The sequence below is a fragment of the Nestor notabilis genome, unplaced genomic scaffold (genome assembly GCF_000696875.1).
Source record: "Nestor notabilis isolate BGI_N333 unplaced genomic scaffold, ASM69687v1 scaffold13151, whole genome shotgun sequence".
NCBI classification, from domain to species: domain Eukaryota; kingdom Metazoa; phylum Chordata; class Aves; order Psittaciformes; family Psittacidae; genus Nestor; species Nestor notabilis.
In genome coordinates this window covers 1,598-12,409 of record NW_009916211.1, presented here as the reverse complement: position 1 = coordinate 12,409, position 10,812 = coordinate 1,598, and the positions used below count along the sequence as shown (strand labels likewise).

Below are 10,812 nucleotides of genomic sequence, written 5' to 3'. Positions count from 1 at the left end.
GGCGCTGACCCACAGCCCGCCCTCAGGCCTGCCGCGGCCCCGCTGTGTTCGTATTGGTGCTGGTTACAGGCGCTGTTGGTGCTCGCAGGTCCTGCTTGGGCCTGGGCCTAGCTGAACGTGGTCGAAGCCTGTCAGGCGCTTCTAACTAGGGCGTTTGGTTTTAGTGCTGATTAGTTTAATGTTTCCTGATTACTTTTAGCTTGTTGTTTTGGTGCTGGAAGCAGAGTGGTAGGACAAGGGGAAATGATCTTAAGCTGCGCCAGGAGGGGTTTAGATGGAGATTAGGAACAATTCCTTCCCCAAAGCGTGCTCAGGCATTGGAACAGGCTGCCCAGGGCAGCGCTGGAGTCACCGTCCCTGCAAGTGTTCACACACCGTGTTGAAGAGGCTTCAGTGCCAGGGGTCAGTGGTAGCCTTGGCAGTGCTAGAGTAAAGGCTGGACTTGCTGATATTAAAGAGTCTTTTCTAATCTAGTTGATTCTATGAATATAGCAGTCTACTGTTGCTTAGTTATTCAGAATCAACTGAAAGCTAATAATTACTGATACGTATCTTTTGCATTTATAGGAAAGCAATTTTAAAGCTGAATACAGCTGTAATGCACATCTGTTTGATGAAGAAGGCATCACATTTTCGTAGTCCCACTGCAAAATTAGCTGGATTGAAAAGTAAGTGTCGTCATTGTATGTTTCTAAGTTAATGTTGAGTTGTTCTCTAGTATGTTAATGTTCAGGGGGAGGCTGATTTGTTTTGTTTTTTCCTGTTTGTTTTTTAACTGTGTAGTGATACATAAATTACAGAATGTGAGTAAACCCCGTATCTTTTATTTAAGGTAAGAAGAAAGATGACAGAAAAAGCAAGTGCAGATGATTTTCAAGTTCAGGATTTTCTGAAGAAGAAGAAGAAGAAAAAGAGAAAACACAAAGAATATGATAAGGAACATGAAAATGATGAAAGAGAAAGCATACAGAATGCAGAGCTTAGCTCTGCTTCTCTACCTCTGCTTGAAGATCAAGCAGCACAGAGTGGTGAAGGCTGTAAAAAGAAGGAAAGAAAAAAGAAGCAGGAGGAACAACAGTCTTTGTTAGATAATTCTTGTGTAGAACTGGAGCAGGACATTAGTAATGAAACTGGAGTGGATGCTTCCCAAAAGAAAAAGAAGAAAAAGAAGCGGAAGCATAATGATAATATGGATGAGGAAAGTAATGCTGTAACTTGTATTGCAGTAAATCAGGGTAGCTGTGATATTTGTCATGGGAGTGATGCTGATTACATTTATTTAAAACCTTCTGTGAAGAAAAACAGAAAGGAAAAATTACCCGAAGAGGGTGAGGTACATGAGCTGCCTGAATCTGTTTATTCAGAACCATCTGTAAAGAAGAAGAAGAAAAACAGAAAGGAAAAATTACCTGAAGAGGATGAGGTACATGAGCTGCCTGAATCTGTTTATTCAGAACCATCTGTAAAGAAGAAGAAGAAAAACAGAAAGGAAAAATTACCTGAAGAGGATGAGGTACATGAGCTGCCTGAATCTGTTTATTCAGAACCATCTGTAAAGAAGAAGAAGAAAAACAGAAAGGAAAAATTACCTGAAGAGGATGAGGTACATGAGCTGCCTGAATCTGTTTATTTAGAACCACCTGTGAAGAAGAAGAAGAAGAAAAAAAGAAAGGAAAAATTACCTGAAGAGAGTGAGGTACATGAGCTGCCTGAATCTGTTTGTTTAGAACCACCTGTGAAGAAGAAGAAAAACAGAAAGGAAAACTTACCTGACGAGGGTGAGGTACATGAGCTGCCTGAATCTGTTTATTTAGAACTGCCTGTGAAGAAGAAGAAGAAGAAAAGAAAGGAAAAATTACCTGAAGAGGATGAGGTACATGAGCTGCCTGAATCTGTTTATTTAGAACTACCTGTAACGAAGAAAAGAAAGGAAAGATTACCTGAAGAGGATGAGGTACATGAGCTGCCTGAATCTGTTTATTTAGAACTACCTGTAACGAAGAAAAGAAAGGAAAGATTACCTGAAGAGGATGAGGTACATGAGCTGCCTGAATCTGTTTATTTAGAACTACCTGTAACGAAGAAAAGAAAGGAAAGATTACCTGAAGAGGATGAGGTACATGAGCTGCCTGAATCTGTTTATTTAGAACTACCTGTAACGAAGAAAAGAAAGGAAAGATTACCTGAAGAGGATGAGGTACATGAGCTGCCTGAATCTGTTTATTTAGAACTACCTGTAACGAAGAAAAGAAAGGAAAGATTACCTGAAGAGGATGAGGTACATGAGCTGCCTGAATCTGTTTATTTAGAACTACCTGTAACGAAGAAAAGAAAGGAAAGATTACCTGAAGAGGATGAGGTACATGAGCTGCCTGAATCTGTTTATTTAGAACTACCTGTAACGAAGAAAAGAAAGGAAAGATTACCTGAAGAGGATGAGGTACATGAGCTGCCTGAATCTGTTTATTTAGAACTACCTGTAAAGAAGAAGAAGAAGAAGAAGAAAAGAAAGGAAAGATTACCTGAAGAGGATGAGGTACATGAGCTGCCTGAATCTGTTTATTTAGAACCACCTGTAAAGAAGAAGAAAAAAAGAAAGGAAAAATTACCTGACGAGGGTGAGGTACATGAGCTGCCTACCTCAGAAACACAAGACAAAAATGGCAGTAAAAGATCTGAAAAGAAGAAAACATGCAGCAGTACCTTAGATACACAAGAAGCAGCAGATATAACAGTTGACCAGTCACTGTTGTCACCTGAAGAGCAAAACAGGCAAGGGGAAGGCACAGAGCTGCCGTCAGCTACAGAAACGGATGGTGTAGCGTCGCCCGGGCAATGGCATGAGAATGGTGAATGCGATGCTTCTGCTGCCAGGAGTGAAGATTCTATGGATGTACCTGCTAATTTTTCTAAGATGACTAAAGCAGCTAATCAGCCTCCTAAAACCCCTCCAGTGCGCTCTAAGAAAATCAAAAGCAAAGCCTTTATCACAGACGAAAGCTCTTCAGATTCTGATGTAAAGTATGTTTAGGTTTTGTTTCTGTTCATTTTTTTTACAACCCCCTCCCCCATGTTTCTATCACATTATTTGGGTCCCAGATTTTTCTTCAGTCTGTTCTGTATGAATTCTTAAAAACATTTCCAAAACCCTTTACAATATGTTGTGTTTTTACAGAGACCTACTTTAAGAGTGTCGTTATAACTGCAGAAGGTAGATTTAGGTTAGCTGTATGGAAGATGTTCTTCCCTGTGAGGGTGCTGAGGTGCTGGCACAGGATGCCCAGAGAAGCTGTGGCTGGCCCACCCCTCGCCGGCTTCAAGGCCAGGTTGGGCACAAGGTCTTAAAACACGGGGTGTGGGGATCAGCGTGCTCTGGTGGAGGTGCCCCCTGCCTGTGGCAGCGGGTTGGAACTGGAAGAGCTTTAAGGTCCCTTCCAACCCAAACCACAGACAAGCTCTTGGTGCTTTTGGAGTGTGTGGAACCCACAATTAGACTACTGATAAGAGACAGAGAAGTTCTGTGTTGCCAGTGGTAGCAAGAGAGACTATTTCTTCTGTATGTCCGTATGTGAGAGTTTTGTGGGAAAGGTGCAATTTTCAAAGCTTCAAGCTCTTTGAGTATTGTAACTGTAGAAATCTGATAATAAATTATGTCTGTGTTAGATGGGAAATACAAAGGGGTGGATGGTGTGAAGCATTTCGGGTTCTTTAATAAACATGTTCATTCTTGTAATGGTAGAGATACTGACAAAATCTCTGTTTTTGAGGTCTAGTGGTATATTTTATGTTCTTTCTTCTTTTTATTTATATCAGGACACCAGAACCCTCAGCATCAGATAGAATGAAGAACCAGAATAGTACCTTTACTGAAACAGTAACCACAGATAAGGGTGTGGATGATGAAGTGGATGATGAAGACGACTACCTGAGCTCTACCATGTCTTCATTCATGGATTTGGATACTGCAAAACGGGAACTGGAAGAGTTTATTCCTCATGTGAGGACTATATCGGATAGTTCAGTCATGAAGATGGCTGGAAGAGACCTAGTAAGGTTTAAACAGTTTAAAAAACAAGGTGAGCTCTCTAAAATATTGTAGCTGTGTGAAAGGACTGTGCAGGCGTGCTAATGCTTTGACAGAGGGAACATAGTTTTTGTACCGTGTCTGTCACATCATAGAGTCTGGTTTGCTTCATTCTAACAGGCACATCTGTTTCTCTGCTTTGTAGCATCAACTTCCTCATTACTGAATTACAGTCCAAAGTATATGTGTAAATTCCCTGCTCTCACCTCTTGTTTGGTCTCTTTCAGTATTCTTCTTTAACCTTTTGAATTTGTTGATCTTTTGTTATATTTGTTAAACCCTGAAATGTACTAGAGATGGTACTTGAAGTTTGCTTTTTTTGTTTAATCAAACTTTCTGTACATTTTAGGTATGGCTGTCAAGTTTGGCAGATTTTCCCAGAAGGAGAATGATCAAATCCGGAAAAATATTGAAGAGTTCTTAAAGATTACTGGAATAGACAGTGCTGAGAAACTCCTGTTTACCTCGAGGTATCCAGAAGAGAAAAAAACTATCAGTCGCTTAAAAGTAGAATATCTTTTTTGTGAAAAACTTTGTAAGTATTTAAGTTCCTTCTACAAATGGCTGGATGTTACATTCCACAACCTGGTGATAGCACAGTGTATTTTCCAAATTAATTTTTTATTGAAAAGGACTAATGTTGCTAAATTTGGCAAAAAAGGAGCGTGCTGCTGAGATTGCTGTACAGATTATCAACTACACATACTGTTCCTGCTATCTTTTCTTGGGTTTGCAGAGTTTAGAGATTAAAATACCATCATGGCCAGCAGCACTTACAGACTTCCAAATTTGCCTTTGGGCTTTGTGGCTTAAAGTGCATTATTTGCTAGGCTATAGTTAAGCATAGTGACTTATTAATGGCAGGTGTTATTGAGGCCTGTGTGAGACTGTTGAATGTTCTTAGAGCACATAAAGAGATGGCAGGTTTAGGACTCAGTGAGTGATGGCAGAAACAGAAAGAAATTAGGTCTCTCTATTAGTGGGAGTAAACAATATGTTAGTTAAACTTAACTGCATGTGGATCAAATGTATAGCCAGTCCATACAATTTGTACTTGGGTTTGTGCTTGAGAGTTTAAAAGTTCAATTTTCAATATTCACCTGCAGGTGTGCAGGCATGTACACAATTATTTACCATCACTCAGCATTCAGAGTCTTGCCACGGTCATAACAATTACATCTTTGAAACTCCTCAGGAGCTTCTGTTCAGACCATTCCCTGTGCAGTTACTGGAGTGTTGTAGAGTACATTATCTTGACTGGAGAGAATCTGTCATTGGTAGCATGGTCATGAAAATGTCTGTTGTTGGGGTTTGGTTTTGTTTAGTTTTGGCTTTTTTTGAAAGTGGCCTCACCTGTGTGAGAAATGTTACTTAAGTGAATCATTTTACTTCCTAGCTGAGGGCATACCACGACCCTGGAGGCTGATATATTATCGAGCAAGGAAGATCTTTGACCCAAATAATTATAAAGGGAGGTGAGTAATTTGCAGGAGATTTTGAATGCTAATATCAGTCTCTGAGGTTTCTTTGTCCACTAAAAATGGATATAAATGAAGGTAACCTCTCCCATTTGTGCCACTGTGTCGTAATTGACAGTTCATTTTTCTAAGTAGTCCTTATCAATTCCTCTGTTATAAAGTGTGACATGAAATGGCATAGTGATGAGTAACATTGAAACATCTGTAAAGATTACAGCTCTAGATACTGGAATGGTTTGAATCTGCAGCTGAAGCTTTGCCACTTTCCTCATCTAGGTACACTAAGGAAGAAACAGAAAATTTGAAGAAGTATTATGCTCTATATGGCAATGATTGGAAGAAGATTTCTGAGATGATGTCCCGTTCTAACCTCTCAGTTGCTATGAAATACTCTGAAATCAAGTCAGGTGTGTCATTTTCAGAAAAGCAATTCATTCTGTGTATTGCAACTGAGAAGTTATTTTAACTGCATGTTTTATGTGCCCTAAACTTTAGGGAAAAAAATCCCTAAAATGGATTTTTTTTTTTTTCTTACTAATTTTCCAAACCATTTTCTGCATTTGCAAATGGTAGGGATAAGAACAGTCTGATGGGAAAGAGAAAAGAAATGCAACAAATGCACCTCTTTATTAAATGGAACTGACATCTAAATACATGCTTTTGGGGGTAGGGTGGGAGGAATTTGGCATCAGTGCTGTTCTTTGGTGATTAGGCTGAGCTCCTCATTCAAATCTGGTGTGCAGAAGAGTTTCTAGGAAATGTGTTAAGAAGCTGGTCCTGTAAATAAGAATAGACATGGTCTAATGTGAGGTGTCCTTGCCCATGGCAGGGGGTTTGGAACTGGATGATCTTAAGGTCCTTTCCAACCCAAATCATTCTATGATTCTATAAAAGTGATCTTTTGCCTTTTTTCACTAATCATTTATGATAAATTATGCCTTAACCTTATTTTTCAATTTTAGCTGTTAATTATGGCCCTTGGTCAGAGGAAGAGATCCAGAAGTTAATGCGTGCAGTGGAGGAGGTGATTAGGAAAAGAATAGAAGTGGAAGATGGAAATTCTCTTTCCATATCGGAAAAGTCAAATAGAGATATCTTAGTTGACCGTGAGAAACTGTGCAAGAAATTACCATGGAGTCAGATTGAAACTAAAGTGGGAACTCGATATTGGAGACAATGTAAACAGAAATGGTAAGTCTTCATACTGAATTGAGATAGACAGTAAAATGTGTTCTGGGGAGTATTTATTCTGTCAAACTGTTTGTGACATGATGATTATTTGGTAAGATAGGAAATAAATAGGTGGTAGGCTACAGAAGAGGCGTCGTAAATGTGACTGAGACAGATAACTTTGTTAGCCACTGGTGAGTTTTGTTCTTGCTGCGACAGTGAAGCCTGATTTCTGCTGCTTTGTGGCAGCAGTAGCATCTTGAAGACACTTCCTTTTGATGCTTGGAATTTCTTCAAATGATAAAAACTTTTTTTTCCTCCCCTCTGTATTTTCATAGGACTACAATTTTAATAAACAAGATGAGCAAAGGGCAGCAGTTATGTAGGGGGACCAAAGGACTACAAGCCAAGATCAATCTCATTAAAAGGTATAGTTCAGAGGTACTGGAATATTTTTGTATTTCTTACTGTTCCGGTGTGTGTTTATGAAGGCTTGCAGGGTGCGAATGGCATGTCTGCAGTTCCGTACAGGTTTCACAACTGCTCTTTTTTAGAACAAAATACCCTGCGACTTATGACTGGGGAGTTGTGAGTGTAATTGAATTATTTCTTGAATTCTGCCTACAAACTACTTCTGTATTATATTCCTAGGTTGTATGAAATGAATGTGGAGGATCCTAATGATGTAAACTGGGAAGAACTCAGTGATGCTATTGGGTAAACCTTTTTTTTTTGGTCCTCTTTTCATTCACACAAAGGGTTGTTGAAGCAGACTGTCTTAAAATTCCATAAAGGAATCAAAGTTCTTAGACCTCTGCAACTATAGAAAACATCACTTAGCTTAGTAACATACCATTGTATATCCTTGCATAGCACTGAGCAATAAACCATGCCTATAAGCTCTGAAACCACGTATAACCACTTCAGGCAACCCTTCTTGTATTCCCAGCATATTTGTGCTTAGAACTGTTATATAGTCTGTGCTAAAGCCTTTGATAAAAGACTTTTCTGGGTGTTCATCCCTACATATTGGGGAAAAAGGGATAACTATAGGAATGTGTAATACAATATAATAGTTTCTTCCAAGCAAAGTTAAATGTTGAATATGAAATAACCAATGCTGTGAGTGCTGTACTTGCTCTACAGTGCTTTTAACGTTTTCCACGTACTTTCGGTTTCATTCACTCTCTCTTTTCACTAAACACATAACACATATGTATGATGGCATGGTTTGGCTTCTTACCTTCAAGAGGAATTGCTGTCCTGTAAAACTGTTTTAATTAGGATTTGAAATCTGTCCTTCCTATCTAAAGTTAAGATACTGTTTGACTGGCATCACTCTCATGAATGGGTAACTCGGTAACAACTAAACTTCGCAATAGTTCCTTGCACCACTAATTCTTTGAACTCTTCTCTTTTCAGAGATGTCCATAGAGCCTATGTTCGATCAAAATTTCGTAAGCTAAAAGTCAGCTGTGTCCCTTTATGGCAAAAAAAGACTTTTCCTGGTCAGTATCCCAGCTGTTTGTGTATATATGTATATACTCCTTAATGTTTTTGCTTGAATCTAAGAGGATACATATACTAGCTCAATTATTTCTTAGCTTTCCCCTAAGTAAATTGGCTGGTATCTCAGGCTTTGTATTTATTTTACTAAATGCCCTATTTTTCTTTTTTAATAACAGTTTACTTTCAATGACATCTTCATGCAGTGATTATGAACCTCTCCTTTTTGAGTTAAACCTTGGCTTTAAAGTTTCCTGACTGCTTTTTTTAGTTTCTCGTGTGTGTGTGTTGGAAGAGTGTATTTTTTTTGGTTCTTTTGCATTTAACACTGACAAAATAATTTCTGTTAGTGGGATCCTGCTTCCTAATGACATCCAATTCCTCTATAGATACAATTTAGACCACTTTTCTCTCTCTCTGTTTTTCTCCCCCAAAGAAATCGTTGATTATCTTTATAAAAACAAACTTCCGGAACTTGAAGAAAAGCTTGAAAAAGAGAAAGGGAAAAACCTTAGTCCTGACAACTCAAACTCAGCACCTGAGCAACAGAAGAAGGTTTTCCGACTCAGTGACATTTTTGACTCTGATGAAGAGAGTGATTAATTGACTGCGCTAAAGACAGTTCCTAGTGTACACATTGAACTGCAAAATGGATCTGGTTGAAAGTGGTTGGAAGCACAGACCAACAACTGCAGGTACACAGGATATCTAGTGATGAAGAAAGTAAAGATACACATGTCTGATTTTCTTGTTTCATATTGAAGACGGGTAAATACAGTTTTTGTGCCATCTTTTATTAGATTAAATTAAGTCTGGGTTTAGAAGACTGTATTTAAGCATTCAACTTTCTTTCTGAATGTCTCAGAACCAGTATTTTTCTAGTACTTTGTTTTCTGTGGAGTTGAAAGCTGCTGTTTAGCCTGTGTGCACGAGGTTGGTTTTCAGAACTTTAATAGTTTTTAAGTAATTTTTTGAAATACGGACTTTGATAAAAGGCTTTTGGTTTGCTTTTAAATCTCTGTAATAAACAAATCTTAAGACACCTGTTTTAATGCTAACAGCACAACTTTGAGGTTTTTTTTTTTTCTTTAACAGGTATCTTATTCTAAAAGTGGTTTTTATTCTTGATATAGGCTTACACTTTTATCAGCCCTTGTAGTGAAAAGGGACTTTTGTCCATTGCTATTCATAAAAGGTGATGTTGTTTCATGCGAACCAGAACAGTGCATTTAAAATGTTTTTGTTAATATTTGGAATACAGAGACAAAATAGTGAGTGTATATTTATGTATAGAGACATATATTTATTTTTATTGTGCCAAGGAGAGTTTCTGAATTTTAATAAGAAAATTGAGGGATAAGACGAGGTTGTACTCATGGCTTTGTATGATACTTCTAACTATCTGCCTAGAATCATCACTTGTGCATTGACTGAGTGAATGTAAAACAAACAACCCAAAAATCTTACTGTGCCTGTAAAGTATTTGTACGGTTTGTTTATATTTCCTATATGTTGTATTAAAAAGTAAGGCAGGAGGACTTGGTCTCTGGCATACTACTTGTGAGAATTTAATAACTATCATTGAAAATGCAGAACTTTCAATGGTGTGAAATAAAGGCCTTGTTAGAGGTTCTTCTGGTCTGTGACTTGTAGCAAAGGATGTTAATTGAGAACTTCCCATGTTTAACTGTGTCTGGCTTTAGTCTCTCTGAAGACACAAACCAGTGTGATTTTTGTGAGACAGGCAGGACACCCCAGGAGATCAGCCACTGGTGGAAGGGTAAGTTTTCCAGCCAGGAAATGAAATGGGGCTGGCGGGTCGGAAGGAAAGAAACATGTACCAGCTCCCTTGAACTTAAGTCTTTGACTTGCGTTTGTTGCCCTGCAGGTTTGAAGGTTAAAAGCTGAAGAACTAAGTGGTTTGTATTTATCAAGCTGTTTCTTTTCCTGGAAGATGGAGATCCTCCAAATCTTTTTGCATGGTCATATTGTTTGTAGAGTAGACCTCACAGAAATAAACGTCTACCTCTGTAACAAGATTTATTTTATCCTTCACTTTAAAGGGAAACTTGCAGATGAGTGGAATGCACCTCACTCAAAAGAGAGAAGCAGCAATGTATTTTATTGAGTTAAAATAATTTTACAAGAGTTCAATAAATTTGATGGACTTTTATAAAGTTTAACAGTGGGTCAGTAAGTTTGATGGCAAGGTTCACCTTATTAATCATGGAAGAAACAAAGGAAAATAGAGTTAGAATCAAGTTAGAATGATTCACAGACAGACTGGAGATGCAAAGGATAAGGAAGACCTTTCCATGGAGTCATGAGATTCAGAGTGGACCCCGTTGCTTTCTGAACTCCCGACGGGGCTTATGTGTGGCTGGATGCAATCTTAGTCTTGGACTTGGACAACAGTTTATGTTTAATACCATTATCTATGCAAAGTTTCTAATTAATATTGTAGCTATGTGGATTGGTAACATTTCATTAGTATTAATTCAGCATGCTGTCAGTCAAATGTGACTAAAGAATCTCTCCATCTCAGGCAAGGAAGGATCTCTTAGTCTCAGGTAA

At 38.4% G+C, this 10,812-nt stretch overlaps 1 protein-coding gene across 1 annotated transcript; it reads left to right on the top strand.

Annotated features, from left to right (window-relative positions):
• The first annotated feature begins 844 nt into the window (after window positions 1-844).
• On the top strand, window positions 845-8,841 carry TTF1 (transcription termination factor, RNA polymerase I). The gene is made up of 11 exons (XM_010024481.1): window positions 845-1,440; window positions 2,806-3,021; window positions 3,814-4,076; window positions 4,434-4,619; window positions 5,481-5,559; window positions 5,839-5,969; window positions 6,525-6,753; window positions 7,071-7,160; window positions 7,384-7,449; window positions 8,155-8,240; window positions 8,675-8,841. Exons 1-11 carry the CDS (start codon window positions 845-847, stop codon window positions 8,839-8,841), a joined length of 2,109 nt encoding a protein of 702 aa, XP_010022783.1.
• Window positions 8,842-10,812: the final 1,971 nt, after the last annotated feature.

Excerpts from the sequence above, each read along its gene's own strand:
- TTF1 (XM_010024481.1), top strand. The coding sequence starts at position 845 with ATGACAGAAAAAGCAAGTGCAGATGATTTTCAAGTTCAGGATTTTCTG. Across the intron at positions 7,450-8,154 it reads GAACTCAGTGATGCTATTGG|AGATGTCCATAGAGCCTATG; the intron begins GTAAACCTTTTT and ends TTCTCTTTTCAG. Across the intron at positions 8,241-8,674 it reads GCAAAAAAAGACTTTTCCTG|AAATCGTTGATTATCTTTAT; the intron begins GTCAGTATCCCA and ends TCTCCCCCAAAG.